Genomic DNA, 21,581 nt, shown 5'->3' with positions numbered 1-21,581 from the left:
CAGTCACTTATCTGCTTGTGTAATCTGCATTAGGGTTAGATGAATTGTTATCCAACAATGAAGCGGTTAAAATTTTTGTATAAGAATATAATGAAGGGTTTAGGAGGCAGTTTACACATACCTAAGGAACACAACAAGATGACCATCCTTCAAACTGCCAGAAGTGATTAGAAGGGAGATTCTTTATCAAGAACTACCTCCCCTTGAAGGGAACAACCCAGAAAATGTATGAACTTTGTTATCCTGTTTTTCTGAATTGTGAACATGTGCAGCAGTGCCTTGGGGGAAAGGTAATTCCAGCAGGTGGAGATGGTGACCACCGACTCATGGACCACCTACCCTAAACATAGCCCAGACACAAAAGAAAGGGGCGGAGGAAGAGAACTGAGCATGCGAAGTAATTTACATGTAAAGCGAGAGAAAATTAACCAATTGTTTAAGAGAATAACAATGAACATGTAAACATGTTATGAATATGCATGACCGTAGTGTATAAATAAGTTTCTGCCCAGGGGTCAGGTGTGCATGCCAGGAGGAGATATCCCTCATGCGCCCGGCGCTGCAAGATAGTAATGCCTGCCTTCTAACACTGCAAACTGTGTTAGAGAGCTTCTGTCTGGATTATCGGTGACAGAATGACCCTGCATAATCCACTGACTAGATCCCCAGTGACAATAATAAGATGTCACTGGGGACGCTGGTCCTAGTCCTGGATCTGTTCACTGGTCCTTCTGCTGATGTGGACATGTCTGCCTCTGAATAAAATTTTTGGGACCTTGCTTGCTAAATTTAAAAGCTTACCAAACAATGCAGTGCTAGAAACATGCAAAGGAAAAAAAAATCACACAGAACATAAAACCCAGTTGAAACAAAAATTGTAAAATGTACAGAGGCACCTTACTGCATAAGGAAAGGCTGACATTTAAATGATAGCAAGTCCCTTGTTCCAAGCACAAAAAGGATAAAACGTAGTACAAAGGGAACAGACATAGGGCTGCTGTCACAGATGATCTTGGAGCAAGGATGTCAACCAGTCTGATGCTGCTGGGTCAGCACATGCTCACATCTCCTCTTGGTGCACCTAAGGGGTACTGGAGCACCCTGCACTGAGCCATGGGGTTTCCTGCCTGACACGACTGTAAATGTGCTTCACTGATATTTTCCTTGGCACCAAAACCACAGACAGCAAAAAATGGAAACCACTAAAACCAGATGACAGCTGGATGACTGGCCGATGGTACAACGTGCATGGTGCACAAAGGCAGCTCACACAAAGCCAAACAAGCATCACCAGTTCCTGCAGTCCTCTACTTTTCAAATTGTAACAGCAGATACCCGTAAGTCCCTGAAGCCTGGCAAATATTCCTAATAGAAAAAAACACACACTGTTGGCTGATATTGTTATAGAACATCACCTGATCTTCGTGACAGTTCAAGTATTGATGATAAAGGACAAGAAACGAGCTGTACAGATTCTTTAAGGGCATGCATTTAGCCATGTCAGGGAAGGAAATGTTACGTTCTCAGTTCACTCTGAAAGCAATTAGAAATGCTTTCACATAATTACCTTAGAACAGTGTAATTCTCAGGTTATGACTTCTGTAGAAGGTCTCAAAGCTCCAGGCCTAAACCTCAGTGAAACCAGTATAAACAACTGTCCTAGCCAGAGGCGATCAAACGTTCACAGGAAAACCGTGTCCGCATATATTGCAGAAGTGCAAATTCTGTTTGCAAAGTAGCATATAAACTAAGGATGTGAATAAGGACTTTCTGTTCTTTTGGTTTTGTCGTGGTTTAGGCCCAGCTGGCAACTAACCACCATGCGGCTGCTCACTCCTGGTGGGATGGGGAGGAGAAAATATGACGAAAGGTTCGTGGGTCGAGACAAGCACAAGGAGGGATCACTCACCAATTACCATCATGGGCAAAACAAACTCAATCTGGAGAAAAAATCAATTTAATCTGTTACCAATCAAATCAGAGTAAGACAATAAGAAATAAAACCAAATGTTAAGAACACCTTCCCCCCACCCTTCCTTTCTTTCCAGGCTTAACTTTGCTCCCGATTTCTCTGCCTCCTCCCCCCGAGTGGCACAGGGGGACAGGAAACAAGGGAAGGAAGTGAGTCCTTCCCGTGGAGTGCGGTCCTTCAGGAACAGACTGCTCCAGCGTGGGGTCCTCCACAGCTGTGGGTGGGTCTCTGCTCCACCACTAAACTCCTTGAGCTGCAGTGGAGCAGCCTGCTGTCTCACCAGGGGCTGCAGGGCAATCTCTGCCCAGCACACCTCCTCCATTTTCACTGACCTTGGTGTCTGCAGAGTTGTTTCTCTCATATCCCACTCCTGCGTCTCCGCTGCCGCGCCAGGCGCAACCAGCCCGACGATCTTTGACGGCCCCGGCCACAGCCAGCCAGCCAGCCATGCAGGATGCCAGGATCAAGGCTCATTCCTCCCTCCTTCTCTCTGCTGCGGGTTCCCCAGCGGTTTTTTTCCCTTCTTAAATACGTTATCACACAGGCACTACCACCATCGCTGACTGGCTTGGTCTTGGTCAGAGGCGAGTCCGACTTGGAGCTGGGGTAGCTTCTAGCAGCCTCTCCCAGGTGCCACCCCTGTAGTCCTTCCCCCACTGCCCAAACCCCACCATGCAAACCCAAAACAGTTTTCCTTCTGTGGTTTAATTGCTCCAGCTTATGCCTAGGCAATTAGCAGATTTAACCTATGAAGCTTGACAGACCTGCAAACAAGCAGAAAAATGTATATGACAGAAGGTGCAGAGCAAATACACCTGCTGATTGAAAGGGGAAGAGAGCGAGAACAGAGAGTAACAGAAACAGAGGCACAGACTAAGGATGTGTAACATGGACCAAGAATGTCATTCTTTGGTGTCCCTCAGAATATGCTGAAGTGCAGATTTACAAGAGAGACTAGTTAGAGATGGGTTTGTATCTTAAAGCGAGCACGATGCTTTGGACAGTCCCGTTCGCAGCCGATGTTTGAAAGCAATAGCTGTGCCCTCTCATGGCCAATTCAACTGCCATTCCTGCAGTTCTGTGCCTTAAAAATAGCCTTCTGGGTTTAAGGAATGCACTGCTGGGGGAGCAAAGGAGAGTTGCAGCTGTTAGCATGAGACTCAGTGCTAGAGGCACTGAGACTGGGGCTAGGCTGGAGAATCTGGTACAGCTGAGATTGGCCAGAATACATCATGAACATCCAGTCTAGCTTCACAGGTGTGCTGGTTTTGGCTGGGATAGAGTTGACTTCCATCATGATAGCTAGTATGAGGCTATGTTTGGATTTGTGCTGGAGACAGTGTTGATAATACAGGGATGTTTCAGTTGTTGCTAAGCAGTGCTCACACAGAGTCAAGGCCTTTTCTGCCTCTCACCCCACCAGCAAGCAGGCTGGAGGTGCACAAGAAGTTGAGACACAGCCGGGACAGCTGACCACAACTGACCAAAGGAGTACTCCATACCATATGACATCATGCTCAGCACATAAAACTGGGGGAAGAAGAAGGAAGAGGGGGATATTTGGAGTGATGGCGTTTGTCTTCCCAAGTAACCATTAAGCATGATGGAGCCCTGCTTTCCTGGAGATGGCTGAACACCTGCCCGTTGATGCTAAGTAGTGAAGGCATTCTTTGTTTTGCTTTGCCTGCACGGCTTTAGCTTTACCTATTAAGCCGCCTTTCTCTTAACCCACGAATTTTTTCACTTTTACTCTTCTGATTCTCTCACCCATCCCACCGGGGGGAAATGAGTGAGGGGCTGAGTTGCCAGCTGGGCTTAAACTATGGCAACAAGCTAAGCAAAAGTACACTGTGATATACCTTCCTTTCTTTACCTTATCAGTGCATGTCTTTGTTGCATCATTTTAGTGCATCTTCACTCAGCTCTGATAATAGCGGGTTCCTTCTGCACCATTTCATGCCTATGAGGAATGGCTGGAAACAGCGATTCCCAGCATCAGAAACAGCCAGAGTAGCGGATCGAGTAGGGTGTTGCTGAGCTAATCAGGAATCCTGTGGGAAGAGAGGGATGGAAGGACCACATTGGAGGGTGGATGGATGAAGCAAGGAGCATGACTTGCTCCAGTACTGCTGTAGGATCCTTAGGATTCATAGATTTCTAGGTTGGAAAAGACCTCAGAGATCATCGAGTCCAACCGTCCCAAATCCCCCTTAAACCATATCCCTAAGTAGATCATCCACCCTATTCTTAAACACATCCAGGGATGGGGACTCAACCACCTCCCTGGGCAGCCTATTCCAGTGGCTGACAACCCTTTCAGAGAAGAAATACTTCCTAACATCCAACCTCAATCTCCCCTGACTAACCTTGTACCCATTTCCTCTTGTTCTATCACCCATCACTAATGTAAAGAGCCCTTCCCCCACCTCCCCACCATCCCTTCTCAAGTATTTGTAGGCCGTAATCAGGTCTCCCCTCAGCCTCCTCTTCTCCAGGCTAAACAGCCCCAAATCCCTTAGCCGCTCCTCATAAGTTTTATTTTCCAGCCCCTTGACCAGTTTAGTCGCCCTTCTCTGGACTCGCTCCAGGAGCTCAATATCTCTCTTTAAGCGAGGGGTCCAAAACTGGACACAATATTCCAGGTGCGGCCTCACCAGTGCCAAGTACAGGGGCAGGATCACTTCATCCCAGAACAAAGTGACCATAAAGCAACATGCCAATGGATGGCTCCACTGAGCACCTTGTCCATAAAGGGACTGCTGCACAGTGTCCTCTGCCCAAAAGGTCCAGGCCTGCCTGCAGTTTAGCAGGTACTAAGCAGACTCTGTAGTACTGGAAGGGGGAAACTGATGTGCCCACAACATAGCGGGTAGGAAAGGACTGGGGAAAAGGTCTGCAGGAAACGATCTCTCATGGCTACAAGAGTCCAAACCACATTCTGACGGGTGCTAGCTCTTTTCTTCATCTCCTGCAAAGGTGTTACGAAGATGAGGATTAATGCGAGGCAGAGAGGCTGCGTTTCACTCACAGGACTCGTACTAGCACAGCTACAGAGACCCTGTCTTAGCCTCTGAGTAACACTCTTTCAAGAAAAACAGCACAAGCTGAAAAAAAGATCAAAGGTGAATAAAACAGAAGGGGGGGAATGGAACGTGAAGCTCTCGCTGACACAGCTGTAGCTGCACTGCTCCGTGCCAGCCAAGCAACGGGCTGGGGACATGGGAGGGAGGGACGCGGGAAGAAGGAGGGATGCCCGGCCCCATTTTCGGCAGTTTGCAAAAGGCTGAGCAGCAGGCGGACTCGAGCGGGACTGGCAAACTGCTCTCCTCCACAGGGGAAGATGGTGGCAGGGCCCCTGCTGCCACACGGTCTGCCCCAGCGCCTCTCCGGCTGAAGGCAACTCTGGAGGGCACGCAGCATGTCCCGACCCTCCCACCAGCACCTCAACCGTCCCCGCTGCCACCCCCTGCCCCGCTCCCGCAGTGCATCCCCTTCCTCCTTGCCCTGCTCCTCTCCATGGCAGCCCTGGCTGGCCACAGCCTGCCATGGCCAGAGAGGCTGCAGGAACACACCAGCACACAGGTGAGACCGCTCCGCCTTTTTCCTGCTTCCTCTTCTTTGGCTGTGGCTGCGGTGCCCGTGCTGACTTACCTCCCTCCTCCTCCTCGTCGTCGCGCTCAGCCGGGCATGCCAGAGACAAGGATACAGAAGCCCAATTTGGGGCTTTTTATTCTTAGGCACTTTCTACAAACAGCACCAGTTGGAAGCCCTCAAGTTACCTCCTCCTTCTCAGAAACTACCTCCTAAGTTACTCTCATGGCTTCCTACACCTCTGTGTCTTCTACCCCTTCCTCCCCTTATAGCCCCGGTTCCTGATACAGCCAAGCAGGCAAAGGTTTGCTGATCAGGAGCAGAAAAGCTACTGCTTTCTTTTTGGTTTTTTTTTCCCACTTCTTGAAAAAAGAATCACCAGTTGCACAGCTGGACATTGCAATTCAACAGCAACCTCACAAAGAGGTTATACTTGGGCTCTGTAACAGCCCGAGAAGAAATTTCCTTCCAATGTGTTTTGCTGTAGATGAAAAACCAACGTAAAGGTAGTGGAGGTTTATCCTGTTGCATAGTAAAACCACCGATCAGCTGCACAGCTTGTTGTGAAGGAGTAGCATGGGCAGTGAGCTGCTGAACACAGGAAAGAAAGAAGCAGATGGAAGCAACATCTAGTGGGATGGCTTCATATCTAAGCACAGGGAGGGGACCTGGGTGATGCAGCTGTGCTGTGAATTTAATTAAGAAACTCACCTGGCTAAAATGATTAGCCTAAATGTGTTTGTTATGTTGATGTGCTTGTTACATTCATGGGCTTCAGATGGGAATCTTTTAATCACAACATATTCCTATGGATTATACTCTCCAGAATTCTGTCAGTTGTACAATAAAACACAAAGAGATTTCTGAGACGGGCTTTTTTTGGTAGAGAAAAGAGTGATTGTTAAAAGAAGAAGAAAAAACTGCATCTAGAAAGCCATCGGCTTGTTCTGCCTACATTCACCACTGAGACCTTGGACGCATCCATGTGCTGATGTTAGTCCAACTCGGCTGGCAATACATGCGCTCCCTTTGGGAGCAGAGCTGCCCACATGTATAGCTGGTAAGTGCAGTGGGATTTTATGTAGTGAAGAAACACCAAGTACAGAGTAATGGCAGAGAAATTCAAACATATATCAGGGTATCATACCATTAGAGACCAATCATTTTTCCATATCAGAACCATGGCAAGCTACTGTATAAGGATGTCAGTGTTTCAGTATGGTACTACTAGTATCCAATCTGAAACGAGAGTTATAAGAAACGCATGACAAACTGCACATTTGAGCGTCCTGCATCTTTGCACAGCCTGGTCTTTCCCAGACTAATCCTAGTGTTTCATAGAAATACTTATATGGAAAAACTCTACCATATCAAGCAAATACAGAAAGTTAAAAAAAGGTGTACAACCACACTCCTGAGAAAGACAGCAGAATCATTTCTCTGAATTCACATAGGAGAACATACCAGAGTTAATTACTTACTCATAAAACGTACGATTCTAGGTGTGAGGAAAAGGGTTGGTGGAAGTTACATTGGAGTTTCATAACTGTGGGTTGCTTATTATTTTACCTATGTGATAGTAAGAAGCAAATAATCCACAAGGAAGTACCCTCTCATCACTGGCAGCCTACCAACTGTTTTACCACTAGTGTTATCTGAAGTATGTTACTCAGGTGTTGCAGATGTGCCATTCAGGCAAGGACACTCTGACTTCCAAGCAGGGACTCAGCAGGTGAGTATTGTTCTCAAGACCTGTGGCATTTCCCCACAGGAACTGGTAAAAGAACTGGTTTTGGCTATTTTCTTTTCTCCAAGAGGACCAGAAAAGTCAGCCTGTGGCTGTGGAATGTAAAACAGTAGGCAAGATCATTTGAAACAAAGTACCTTTGGAAAAGAAGAAAACTTTACACTGAGTTGAGCAGGGATTAAAAATATTTTCCATTTCTTAAAGCAATTTTCATATGATCCCAGTCTCTCCCAAAACTTCACTAACCATAACAATCTTTACCACCTGGGAAATTTGGCACCAAGTTCCTCTAAACCATGTCCTATAGCACTGGCTGGCATTCATTGGCATAGAAACGTTGCAGAGAGCCAGACAAGGGCTCCTACAGCTGAGAGAACAGCAGTAGTGGAGCAACTGAAAGGCACCAATGAACATGTTCACCCTTCCCTGCAGCATCAAGGACTACCGAAGGACAACAGGAGAGTCCCAGCTCAGGTTCATGGTGTGTGTTTGAAGCACGTAGGATCTGAGGCAGCTATTGGAAATGGTACAATATCACTGAGCTGTCACACAGAATACCTGCTGCGTGGAAGGTAAAAGGCACTCAGTTTCCTTCAGGTAGGGGACCTTCCCTGCAGCCAAGGGCTCACGGGTCACATTGCAGGCCTTGACTGCTCTTCAGAGTCCTTCTTCATCTTCATATATGTGGCAGGGCAGAACTGAGAATACAGCTGAGCCAGGAAAGCCTGGGACGTGATCTCTAGCTTTGTTCCATGGCTCAGTTTGTTCCATACGTGCACCGCGTAGGTGTTCTTAAGGAGCTTCTGAAGCTCTGAGGAGCTGATTGGTTCAAATAACTTCTTCCAGTCCTCCCAGCGAACAGGATAAACAGCTTCTGGGGAAAGAGCATGCACGCCTTTGCACATCATGTTGTTCTGGATATTACTGATGGAGCACCACTTCTTGAAGACACGCGTTAAGAGTCCTGGGCCCTGGTGCGCCCATATCCAGCCATTGTAGTTCTCCACAAAGTCCTTCATGCAAAGTTCCATGAACTCATGCTTGGGTTTAAAGGATAGAAAGGCCCCGTTCAGTACATCCTGAGACTCAATACCAAGCGCATTGGTGAGGTTCTTTAAGTTCTTAAGCACAATGAAGTCTGTGTCCAGGTAGATGCCACCAAATTTCCACATGATGGTAATTCTGCAGGCGTCAGACAGGACGGGTAAGAAATAAGGTTCCTTCTGGTGCTCAGACTGCAAGTACCACTTTGCCAGAGGCGTCCCTGAGAAAAGCTCCAGCAAGTCTAGGGGCCGGATTTCCACATTGGGGAAGCATCTCAGCAACGAGAAGCCCCAGTGGTTGGGTAACGAGGCATTCCCGTTTGCCAAGCCTTTCATGAGCACCACGACCTTTGTCCCAGGGTGCATCCGAGCCGCTGACTCCACAGAGCACATGAACAGGTAACTGGGGTCAGTTCTGTCCGAAGTCTCCACAAAAAACACATCCCCTGGGGAAGGAGGGGGCCCACTGGCAGTGGGATGGGGAGGGCAAAGTAGCAACTGTTCATGTCTGCTTTGTGTAGGCGAGCTGTGGAGCTGGCCTTCAGTGTCCTCCCCAGTTCTCCAGTAGAACATGACGGAGGCAAAGAACACAAATGAAATGGTGAGGATAAACAGAGCCCTAAGCCTGTGGCTCAGCAGCACTGTGGTCAGTTTTGGCAGGCAGTTGGACATGCTGGGCAGTCTCGCTCCCATCAGAGCCTGCTCTCCCAAGACAAAAGTTGTGATCTGAAGGGGAGGAAAGAAGAAAAAGACACTGACAGGCAAGGCAGCAGACCACGAGCAGTGGACAGTGCCACATCAGAGAAGAACTCTCCTTCCTTCACCTCAAGGCAGCATGCTTAAATTATGCCTTTTGTTCATTTTTGAAAGTCTCCTGGCTTCTCTGTATTGTCACAGGGCCTTCAAGTTCCACATCAGAAACTACTGCCCATCTTTGGATCCCTCTCTTTCAAACGCAACATAAGGACAAGTCTCTGCTTTCTCTATATCACAAAGACTGATCCTCAGTTCTGTCCATGTATATTGTCCATGTAAGTTGTGCTTGCCACTTGTAAGGATATACAGCATTTGACACACAAATGGCATACCTTCACGGTGGTGCACAACAAACTCTGGGAACAGCATTAGAGACTTCATCTATCACCTTCTAGAATTTCAGGTCACTGAAAAGTGGCTGACTCACCATCCCTGAAGGCATTTTTGATGTGTAGATGTGGTGCTTAGGGACATGATTTAGTGGTGGACTTGGTAGTGCTAGGTTTATGGTTGAACTCGGTGATCTTAAAGCTCTTTTCCAACCTAAATGATTCTATGATTTCTCCTGACTCCCTCTGCTCCATGTCCAAACCCAAATCCCCATGCTCCTGAACAGACAGCTTCAGGAAACAGCAAAAGCTTCAATCTGTGATCAGACAGACAGTAAACAGGAGAGCGAACCCAGCTGGCACGATCCCATTTGTCATTCCAGCCTGGTTAGTGCAACTCAGTCACACGGTAAACTCTCCATGTAACCAGAAAATGACTTGTCAGCTGCACTGGGAGGTTTCCAGATGCAACAGCACGGAGCCACCACTCTCCACTAGGCCCTGGGGCTCTAGGGACAGAGGAGAGGCAGCCGATACACAAATCATTGGTTCTGGATTCCCAGAACATTTTCTTCTCCTGTAGAGGAATGCCAGCATGTGCTGTGGGTATTATAGGCAGCAAAAAAAAAACCCAACCCACTCTGCTTTCTACCTATCTATTTCCCACTCCCTCCACACCACAGCCTGTTGAATCCTGTGAATCATTTTTAGCTTGGTAAACTGCAGCAGAGAAAGCAAGGACAGGTTCGAGGGGACAGAGCCTTTGCTGTAGAGAAGGCAGGAAAGCACAGCTCCAATCTAACAGTGAGCAAGCTTCAAGGTTACAAGCATATAATTCTACTAAGAGGAGGAACTACAACAATCACACTTCTATATATTTAGAAATACATATCCGCTTTTGTAGAGGATAAAAGGATATTTAGACACTGCATTAGCCGGTCCATTTCACAAAACAAACTCAGGAAATCTGCTCTCTGCTTTCCTCTAAAACTGCAAGTCCCACTCACAGAAACTGCAAATTCTACTCACCTGTCTCTGCTTTCAAGACACCACGGAAGGCACTGCTCAGCTGGACAAGATTTGCAAGAGGTTAGTGTCTCTGACAGCGCCTGTAACTCTATGGACTGGCACTTCCTTTTTCTGAAAAGAAATGGTGGAAAATGGAGTCTGAACACATGCAGAAAACAAGCAGATGAAGCAGGATATGACACATACACCCAGCTAATAGATTGGCTGAAAGAGGGGTCATGCGGGTGTGCTGTGAAGAACCTATCTAATTAGAAAGTAATCAGGAAAAACAGAAGAAAGGAGGAAATGGAAACCCCATTATCGCTACACTTTAAGCTTTAGGCTGTGGCAGGAAACCATTTTGCTGCTTTCTACTCCTTTGCTAGCAAGTCCCAGTGCTCACACGGCTTGGGTCCCTGCCACAACAACCGAGCTAAGAGTTTCATAGAGCTGCCTCCTCCCACCGCAAGACTTCATTCCAGAATACTCCTTTGAACACACCCTCTTTTGACCAATTAATTTACTCATCCATCTGGGAATACTCCATCTTATGCTGGATCCTTCATTAAATGGCCATGCCAAATTCAGGTGTCCCTCAGTTCATGATAGAGGTCCCCCTTGTCCCTGTGCTCAATGGCAGCTGACCTTACCTTAAGAAGACACATTGATGCGTTCATAACATACCACCTTTGTCCATACAGCCACTAGTTTAGTCAGGCCTACTGCTCCGTGGCTTCCCAGACTCCTCCCTCCTCCCCAAATCCTTCCAAGCACTGCAGCATCACGGATGAACGCAGAAGATGCCACCACTAGGGAAGTTCTTTGGAAAGCACCTGAAGCTATTCATAGATTTCATAGATTTCTAGGTTGGAAAAGACCTTAGAGATCATCGAGTCCAACCGTTCCTAATCCCCATTAAACCATATCGCTAAGTAGATCATCCACCCTATTCTTAAACACATCCAGGGATGGGGACTCAACCACCTCCCAGGGCAGCCTATTCCAGTGGCTGACAACCCTTTCAGAGAAAAAATACTTCCTAATATCCAACCTGAATCTGCCCTGACTAAGCTTATACCCATTTCCTCTTGTTCTATCACCCATCACTAATGTAAAGAGCCCTTCCCCTACCTCCCCACCATCCCTTCTCAAGTATTTGTAGGCTGATAGATTAAAAAAACCAACGGGTGGATACCTTTTGTCACTGGAGCTCTCCGAGACTCAGGTCAGGCCCCATCTACACACAGAACTGCAGAAGGGCTGGGCTTGGAAGACACCTCTGGAGATTGTTTGTCCAACCCCTGGCTCAGAGTCCCCTAGAGCACGTTGCTCAGGACCATGTCCTTTTGAGTTTTGACCTTGGCCAAGGACAGAGACTCCACAACCTCTCTGGGCAACCCGTTCCAGTGTTTCACCACCGTGTCTTTCATTCTAATTTCCCGTATTTCCATCTCTGCCCATTGTATCTCATCCCATCACTAGATTCCACAGAGAAGAGTTCGGCTTGTCTTCTCTACCCCACTCGTCTCCAATCAGGTATTTATACACTTTGATAAGACACTTCCTGAGCCTCCTCTTCTCCAGAAAAAGCAATCAGAGCTCTCAGCCTCTCGTTGTACAGCACATGCTCCAGTCCCTTTCTCATCTTAATGGCACTTTGCTGGACTTGCTCCAGTATGCCCACGTCTCACTGTTACTGGGGAGCCCAGAACCAGTATGGCACTCCAGATGCGTCTCACCAGCACTGAGCAGCAGGGAAGGATTGCTTCCCTTGACCCTGCAGGTAATGCTCTACGTAATGCAGCCCAGCAGGCTGTTGGCCGCCTTTGCCACAAAGGCACATTGGTGGCTCCTGCTCAACTTCTTGTGGACAGGGCCATCAGGTCCTTTTCTGTCAAGATGCTTTCCAGCTGGTCAGCCCATGTACTTTTCTCCTCTGAAGACTATCACTTCATTGTCTCTGCCTGTGTTTGCTAGATGCCACATGCAGCTTTATCTCACCAGACTTCAGAACTCCGTGGTATAGGCTCCTGCGTCCCATTACAGACAGGGATGCCTGCAGTCACTTATCTGCTTGTGTAATCTGCATTAGGGTTAGATGAATTGTTATCCAACAATGAAGGGGTTAAAATTTTTGTATAAGAATTTCATGAAGGGTTTCGAGGCAGTTTACACATACCTAAGGAACACAACAAGATGACCATCCTTCAAACTGCCAGAAGTGATTAGAAGGGAGATTCTTTATCAAGAACTACATCCCCTTGAAGGGAACAACCCAGAAAATGTATGAACTTTGTTATCCTGTTTTTCTGAATTGTGAACATGTGCAGCAGTGGCTTGGGGGAAAGGTCATTCCAGCACGTGGAGATGGTGACCACCAACTCACGGACCACCTACCCTAAACATAGCCCAGACCCAAAAGAAAGGGGCGGAGGAAGAGAACTGAGCATGCGAAGTAATTTACATGTAAAGCGAGAGCAAATTAACCAATTGTTTCAGAGAATAACAATGAACGTGTAAACATGTTATGAATATGCATGACCGTAGTGTATAAATAAGTTTCTGTCCAGGGGTCAGGTGTGCATGCCAGGAGGAGATATCCCTCATGCGCCCGGCGCCGCAAGATAGTAATGCCTGCCTTCTAACACTGCAAACTGTGTTAGAGAGCTTCTGTCTGGATTATCGGTGACAGAATGACCCTGCATAATCCACTGACTAGATCCCCAGTGACAATAATAAGATGTCACTGGGGGCGCTGGTCCTAGTCCTGCATCTGTTCACTGGTCCTTCTGCTGATGTGGACATGTCTGCCTCTGAATAAAATTTTTCGGACCTTGCTTGCTAAATTTAAAAGCTTACCTAACCAATGCAGTGCTAGAAATATGCAAAGGAAAAAAAAAAACCACACAGAACATAAAACCTAGTCGAAACAAAAATTGTAAAATGTACAGAGGCACCTTACTGCATAAGGAAAGGCTGACATTTAAATGATAGCAAGTCCCTTGTTCCAAGCACAAAAAGGATAAAACGTAGTACAAAGGGAACAGACATAGGGCTGCTGTTACAGATGATCTTGGAGCAAGGATGTCAACCAGTCTGATGCTGCTGGGTCAGCACATGCTCACATTTCCTCTTGGTGCACCTAAGGGGTACTGGAGCACCCTGCACTGAGCCATGGGGTTTCCTGCCTGACACGACTGTAAACGTGCTTCACTGATATTTTCCTTGGCACCAAAACCACAGACAGCAAAAAATGGAAACCACTAAAACCAGATGACAGCTGGATGACTGGCCGATGGTACAACGTGCATGGTGCACAAAGGCAGCTCACACAAAGCCAAACAAGCATCACCAGTTCCTGCAGTCCTCTACTTTTCAAATTGTAACAGCAGATACCCGTAAGTCCCTGAAGCCTGGCAAATATTCCTAATAGAAAAAAACACACACTGTTGGCTGATATTGTTATAGAACATCACCTGATCTTCGTGACAGTTCAAGTATTGATGATAAAGGACAAGAAACGAGCTGTACAGATTCTTTAAGGGCATGCATTTAGCCATGTCAGGGAAGGAAATGTTACGTTCTCAGTTCACTCTGAAAGCAATTAGAAATGCTTTCACATAATTACCTTAGAACAGTGTAATTCTCAGGTTATGACTTCTGTAGAAGGTCTCAAAGCTCCAGGCCTAAACCTCAGTGAAACCAGTATAAACAACTGTCCTAGCCAGAGGCGATCAAACGTTCACAGGAAAACCGTGTCCGCATATATTGCAGAAGTGCAAATTCTGTTTGCAAAGTAGCATATAAACTAAGGATGTGAATAAGGACTTTCTGTTCTTTTGGTTTTGTCGTGGTTTAGGCCCAGCTGGCAACTAACCACCATGCGGCTGCTCACTCCTGGTGGGATGGGGAGGAGAAAATATGACGAAAGGTTCGTGGGTCGAGACAAGCACAAGGAGGGATCACTCACCAATTACCATCATGGGCAAAACAAACTCAATCTGGAGAAAAAATCAATTTAATCTGTTACCAATCAAATCAGAGTAAGACAATAAGAAATAAAACCAAATGTTAAGAACACCTTCCCCCCACCCTTCCTTTCTTTCCAGGCTTAACTTTGCTCCCGATTTCTCTGCCTCCTCCCCCCGAGTGGCACAGGGGGACAGGAAACAAGGGAAGGAAGTGAGTCCTTCCCGTGGAGTGTGGTCCTTCAGGAACAGACTGCTCCAGCGTGGGGTCCTCCACAGCTGTGGGTGGGTCTCTGCTCCACCACTAAACTCCTTGAGCTGCAGTGGAGCAGCCTGCTGTCTCACCAGGGGCTGCAGGGCAATCTCTGCCCAGCACACCTCCTCCATTTTCACTGACCTTGGTGTCTGCAGAGTTGTTTCTCTCATATCCCACTCCTGCGTCTCCGCTGCCGCACCAGGCGCAACCAGCCCGACGAACTTTGACGGCCCCGGCCACAGCCAGCCAGCCAGCCATGCAGGATGCCAGGATCAAGGCTCATTCCTCCCTCCTTCTCTCTGCTGCGGGTTCCCCAGCGGTTTTTTTCCCTTCTTAAATACGTTATCACACAGGCACTACCACCATCGCTGACTGGCTTGGTCTTGGTCAGAGGCGAGTCCAACTTGGAGCTGGGGTAGCTTCTAGCAGCCTCTCCCAGGTGCCACCCCTGTAGTCCTTCCCCCACTGCCCAAACCCCACCATGCAAACCCAAAACAGTTTTCCTTCTGTGATTTAATTGCTCCAGCTTATGCCTAGGCAATTAGCAGATTTAACCTATGAAGCTTGACAGACCTGCAAACAAGCAGAAAAATGTATATGACAGAAGGTGCAGAGCAAATACACCTGCTGATTGAAAGGGGAGGAGAGCGAGAACAGAGAGTAACAGAAACAGAGGCACAGACTAAGGATGTGTAACATGGACCAGAATATGCTGAAGTGCAGATTTACAAGAGAGACTAGTTAGAGATGGGTTTGTATCTTAAAGTGAGCACGATGCTTTGGACAGTCCCGTTCGCAGCCAATGTTTGAAAGCAATAGCTGTGCCCTCTCATGGCCAATTCAACTGCCATTCCTGCAGTTCTGTGCCTTAAAAATAGCCTTCTGGGTTTAAGGAATGCACTGCTGGGGGAGCAAAGGAGAGTTGCAGCTGTTAGCATGAGACCCAGTGCTAGAGGCACTGAGACTGGGGCTAGGCTGGAGAATCTGGTACAGCTGAGATTGGCCAGAATACATCATGAACATCCAAATCTAGCTTCACAGGTGTGCTGGTTTTGGCTGGGATAGAGTTGACTTCCATCATGATAGCTAGTATGAGGCTATGTTTGGATTTGTGCTGGAAACAGTGTTGATAATACAGGGATGTTTCAGTTGTTGCTAAGCAGTGCTTACACAGAGTCAAGGCCTTTTCTGCCTCTCACCCCACCAGCGAGCAGGCTGGAGGTGCACAAGAAGTTAAGAGGAGACACAGCCGGGACAGCTGGCCCCAACTGAACAAAGGGGTACTCCATACCATATGACATCATGCTCAGCACATAAAACTGGGGGAAGAAAAAGGAAGAGGGGGATATTTGGAGTGATGGCGTTTGTCTTCCCAAGTAACCATTAAGCATGATGGAGCCCTGCTTTCCTGGAGATGGCTGAACACCTGCCCGTTGATGCTAAGTAGTGAAGGCATTCTTTGTTTTGCTTTGCCTGCACGGCTTTAGCTTTACCTATTAAGCCGCCTTTCTCTTAACCCACGAATTTTTTCACTTTTACTCTTCTGATTCTCTCACCCATCCCACCGGGGGGAAATGAGTGAGGGGCTGAGTTGCCAGCTGGGCTTAAACCATGGCAACAAGCAAAAGTACACTGTGATATACCTTCCTTTCTTTACCTTATCAGTGCATGTCTTTGTTGCATCATTTTAGTGCATCTTCACTCAGCTCTGATAATAGCGGGTTCCTTCTGCACCATTTCATGCCTATGAGGAATGGCTGGAAACAGCGATTCCCAGCATCAGAAACAGCCAGAGTAGTGGATCGTGTAGGGTGTTGCTCAGCTAATCAGGAATCCTGTGGGAAGAGAGGGATGGAAGGACCACATTGGAGGGTGGATGGATGAAGCAAGGAGCATGACTTGCTCCAGCACTGCTGTAGGATCCTTAGGATCCCAGAACAAAGTGACCATAAAGCAACATGCCAATGGATGGCTCCACTGAGCACCTTGTCCATAAAGGGACTGCTGCCAGAGTCCTCTGCCCAAAAGCTCCAGGCCTGCCTGCAGTTTAGCAGGTACTAAGCAGACTCTGTAGTACCGGAAGGGGGAAACTGATGTGCCCACAACATAGCGGGTAGGAAAGGACTGGGGAAAAGGTCTGCAGGAAACGATCTCTCATGGCTACAAGAGTCCAAACCACATTCTGACGGGTGCTAGCTCTTTTCTTCATCTCCTGCAAAGGTGTTACGAAGATGAGGATTAATGCGAGGCAGAGAGGCTGCGTTTCACTCACAGGACTCGTACTAGCACAGCTACAGAGACCCTGTCTTAGCCTCTGAGTAACACTCTTTCAAGAAAACAGCACAAGCTGAAAAAAAGATCAAAGGTGAATAAAACAGAAGGGGGGGAATGGAACGTGAAGCCATAAATCAAACAGCACTTCCCACAGCTGACAAGTCGACAGGAGTTGAGATTGCCTTTAAGATGTGCTGCATTTCCCTGTAACACGGGCAGGGGACAGAACCCCGGGAGATGGGAGATCTCTGGCCAAGGGCTGCTCAGCCACACAGCACGGGGACCATCCCCAGCCACCCCTGATCACGGACCCAAGGAACTGCCTGAATTGCAGCAGGGACACCCTGCAGGAGGAAGGGGCAGGAATTGGCTGCGTTACCACAACGGCCGGGGCCGGCTCTCGCTGACACAGCTGTAGCTGCATTGCTCCGTGCCAGCCAAGCAACGGGCTGGGGACATGGGAGGGAGGGACGCGGGAAGAGGGAGGGATGCCCGGCCCCATTTTCGGCAGTTTGTAAAAGGCTGAGCAGCAGGCGGACTCGAGCGGGACTGGCAAACTGCTCTCCTCCACAGGCGAAGATGGTGGCAGGGCCCCCGCTGCCACACGGTCTGCCCCAGCGCCTCTCTGGCTGAAGGCAACTCTGGAGGGCACGCAGCATGTCCCGACCCTCCCACCAGCACCTCAACCGTCCCCCGCTGCCACCCCCTGCCCCGCTCCTGCAGTGCATCCCCTTCCTCCTTGCCCTGCTCCTCTCCATGGCAGCCCTGGCTGGCCACAGCCTGCCATGGCCAGGGAGGCTGCAGGAACACACCAGCACACAGGTGAGACCGCTCCGCCTTTTTCCTGCTTCCTCTTCTTTGGCTGTGGCTGCGGTGCCCGTGCTGACTTACCTCCCTCCTCCTCCTCGTCGTCGCGCTCAGCCGGGCATGCCAGAGACAAGGATACAGAAGCCCAATTTGGGGCTTTTTATTCTTAGGCACTTTCTACAAACAGCACCAGTTGGAAGCCCTCAGGTCACCTCCTCCTTCTCAGAAACTACCTCCTAAGTTACTCTCATGGCTTCCTACACCTCTGTGTCTTCTACCCCTTCCTCCCCTTATAGCCCCGGTTCCTGATACAGCCAAGCAGGCAAAGGTTTGCTGATCAGGAGCAGAAAAGCTACTGCTTTCTTTTTGTTCTTTTTTTTTTTCCCACTTCTTGAAAAAAGAATCACCAGTTGCACAGCTGGACATTGCAATTCAACAGCAACCTCACAAAGAGGTTATACTTGGGCTCTGTAACAGCCCGAGAAGAAATTTCCTTCCAATGTGTTTTGCTGTAGATGAAAAACCAACGTAAAGGTAGTGGAGGTTTTATCCTGTTGCATAGTAAAACCACCGATCAGCTGCACAGCTTGTTGTGAAGGAGTAGCATGGGCAGTGAGCTGCTGAACACAGGAAAGCAACATCTAGTGGGATGGCTTCATATCTAAGCATAGGGAGGGGTCCTGGGTGATGCAGCTGTGCTGTGAATTTAATTAAGAAACTCACCTGGCTAAAATGATTAGCCTAGCCAAAATGTGTTTGTTATGTTGATGTGCTTGTTACATTCATGGGCTTCAGATGGGAATCTTTTAATCACAACATATTCCTATGGATTATACTCTCCAGAATTCTGTCAGTTGTACAATAAAACACAAAGAGATTTCTGAGACGGGCTTTTTTTGGTAGAGAAAAGAGTGATTGTTAAAAGAAGAAGAAAAAACTGCATCTAGAAAGCCATCGGCTTGTTCTGCCTACATTCACCACTGAGACCTTGGACGCATCCATGTGCTGATGTTAGTCCAACTCGGCTGGCAATACATGCGCTCCCTTTGGGAGCAGAGCTGCCCACATGTATAGCTGGTAAGTGCAGTGGGATTTTATGTAGTGAAGAAACACCAAGTACAGAGTAATGGCAGAGAAATTCAAACATATATCAGGGTATCATACCATTAGAGACCAATCATTTTTCCATATCAGAACCATGGCAAGCTACTGTATAAGGATGTCAGTGTTTCAGTATGGTACTACTAGTATCCAATCTGAAACGAGAGTTATAAGAAACGCATGACAAACTGCACATTTGAGCGTCCTGCATCTTTGCACAGCCTGGTCTTTCCCAGACTAATCCTAGTGTTTCATAGAAATACTTATATGGAAAAACTCTACCATATCAAGCAAATACAGAAAGTTAAAAAAAGGTGTACAACCACACTCCTGAGAAAGACAGCAGAATCATTTCTCTGAATTCACATAGGAGAACATACCAGAGTTAATTACTTACTCATAAAACGTACGATTCTAGGTGTGAGGAAAAGGGTTGGTGGAAGTTACATTGGAGTTTCATAACTGTGGGTTGCTTATTATTTTACCTATGTGATAGTAAGAAGCAAATAATCCACAAGGAAGTACCCTCTCATCACTGGCAGCCTACCAACTGTTTTACCACTAGTGTTATCTGAAGTATGTTACTCAGGTGTTGCAGATGTGCCATTCAGGCAAGGACACTCTGACTTCCAAGCAGGGACTCAGCAGGTGAGTATTGTTCTCAAGACCTGTGGCATTTCCCCACAGGAACTGGTAAAAGAACTGGTTTTGGCTATTTTCTTTTCTCCAAGAGGACCAGAAAAGTCAGCCTGTGGCTGTGGAATGTAAAACAGTAGGCAAGATCATTTGAAACAAAGTACCTTTGGAAAAGAAGAAAACTTTACACTGAGTTGAGCAGGGATTAAAAATATTTTCCATTTCTTAAAGCAATTTTCATATGATCCCAGTCTCTCCCAAAACTTCACTAACCATAACAATCTTTACCACCTGGGAAATTTGGCACCAAGTTCCTCTAAACCATGTCCTATAGCACTGGCTGGCATTCATTGGCATAGAAACGTTGCAGAGAGCCAGACAAGGGCTCCTACAGCTGAGAGAACAGCAGTAGTGGAGCAACTGAAAGGCACCAATGAACATGTTCACCCTTCCCTGCAGCATCAAGGACTACCGAAGGATAAGAGAGTCCCAGCTCAGGTTCATGGTGTGCGTTTGAAGCACGTAGGATCTGAGGCAGCTATCGGAAATGGTACAAAATCACTGAGCTGTCACACAGAATACCTGCTGCGTGGAAGGTAAAAGGCATTCAGTTTCCCTCAGGTAGGGGACCTTCCCTGCAGCCAAGGGCCCACAGGTCACATTGCAGGCCTTGACTGCTCTTCAGAGTCCTTCTTCATCTTCATATATGTGGCAGGGCAGAACTGAGAATACAGCTGAGCCAGGAAAGCCTGGGACGTGATGTTTAGCCTTGCTCCGTGGCTCAGTTTGTTCCATATGTGCACCGCGTAGGTGTTCTTAAGGAGCTTCTGAAGCTTTGAGGAGCTGATTGGTTCAAATAACTTCTTCCAGTTACTCCAGTGAATAGGATAAACAGCTTCTGGGGAAAGAGCATGCATGCCTTTGCACATCATGTTGTTCTGGATATTACTGATGGAGCACCACTTCTTGAAGACACGCGTTAAGAGTCCTGGGCCCTGGTGCGCCCATATCCAGCCATTGTAGTTCTCCACAAAGTCCTTCATGCAAAGTTCCATGAACTCATGCTTGGGTTTAAAGGATAGAAAGGCCCCGTTCAGTAAATTCTGAGACTCAATACCAAGCACATTGGTGAGGTTCTTTAAGTTCTTAAGCACAATGAAGTCTGTGTCCAGGTAGATGCCACCAAATTTCCACATGATGGTAATTCTGCAGGCGTCAGACAGGACGGGTAAGAAATAAGGTTCCTTCTGGTGCTCAGACTGCAAGTACCACTTTGCCAGAGGCGTCCCTGAGAAAAGCTCCAGCAAGTCCAGGGGCCGGATTTCCATGTTGGGGAAGCATCTCAGCAAGAGGCCCAAGTGGCTGGGTAACGAGGCATTCCCGTTTGCCAAGCCTTTCATGAGCACCACGACCTTTGTCCCAGGGTGCATCCGAGCCGTTGACTCCACAGAGCACATGAACAGGTAACCGGGGTCAGTTTTGTCTGAAGTCTCCACGAAAAAAATGTCCCCTGGGGAAGGAGGGGGCCCCCTGGCAGTGAGATGTGAATGGCAAGGCAAAAACTCTTCATGCCTGATTTGTGTAATCAAGCTGTGGAGCTGGCCTTCAGTGTCCTGCCCAGTTCTCCAGTAGAACATGACAGAGGCAAAGAACACGAATGAAATGGTGAGGATAAACAGAGCCCTATGCCTGTGGCTCAGCAGCACTGTGGTCAGTTTTGGCAGGCCGTTGGACATGCTGGGCAGTCTCGCTCCCATCAGAGCCTGCTCTCCCCAGACAACCGTCCGTTGTGATCTGAAGGGGATGAAAGAAGACGACACTGACAGGCACAGCAGCAGACTATGAACCCTGGGACAGTGCCACATCAGAGAAGAACTCTCCATCCTTCACCCAAGGCAGCAAGTTTAAATTATACCTTTTGGCCATTTCTGGAAAAGTCTCCTGGCTTCTCTGTATTGTCACAGGGCCTTCAGGTCAATGCATAACTGAGGGGGAATATGCAAGGAGGATTGTGGCATTTCTCCTGCCTCCCTCTGCTCCATGTCCAAATCTGATCCCTATGCTCCTGACTAGAGCTTCAGGAAAAAAGCAAA

General features: G+C 47.7%; 2 protein-coding genes across 2 annotated transcripts; both read right to left on the bottom strand.

Annotated features, from left to right (window-relative positions):
- Nucleotides 1-7,849: 7,849 nt before the first annotated feature.
- Nucleotides 7,850-10,490, bottom strand: LOC147528920 (lactosylceramide 4-alpha-galactosyltransferase-like). The gene is made up of 2 exons (XM_086610539.1): nucleotides 10,468-10,490; nucleotides 7,850-9,079 (listed from the first exon to the last, which is right to left on the bottom strand). The coding sequence occupies exon 2, from the start codon at nucleotides 9,044-9,046 to the stop codon at nucleotides 7,943-7,945; it is 1,104 nt and encodes a 367-aa protein (XP_086466665.1). The 5' UTR covers nucleotides 9,047-9,079; nucleotides 10,468-10,490; the 3' UTR covers nucleotides 7,850-7,942.
- A 9,511-nt stretch (nucleotides 10,491-20,001) lies between these two features.
- LOC104370382 (lactosylceramide 4-alpha-galactosyltransferase) lies at nucleotides 20,002-21,224 on the bottom strand. The gene has a single exon (XM_009980250.2). It carries the CDS (start codon nucleotides 21,222-21,224, stop codon nucleotides 20,145-20,147), a length of 1,080 nt encoding a protein of 359 aa, XP_009978552.2. The 3' UTR covers nucleotides 20,002-20,144.
- Nucleotides 21,225-21,581: the final 357 nt, after the last annotated feature.

Source organism: Tauraco erythrolophus, chromosome 4, assembly GCF_009769465.1.
Source record: "Tauraco erythrolophus isolate bTauEry1 chromosome 4, bTauEry1.pri, whole genome shotgun sequence".
Lineage (NCBI taxonomy): Eukaryota > Metazoa > Chordata > Aves > Musophagiformes > Musophagidae > Tauraco > Tauraco erythrolophus.
Note: the sequence above shows the minus strand (reverse complement) of the source record. Positions and strands in the feature narration are given on the sequence as shown.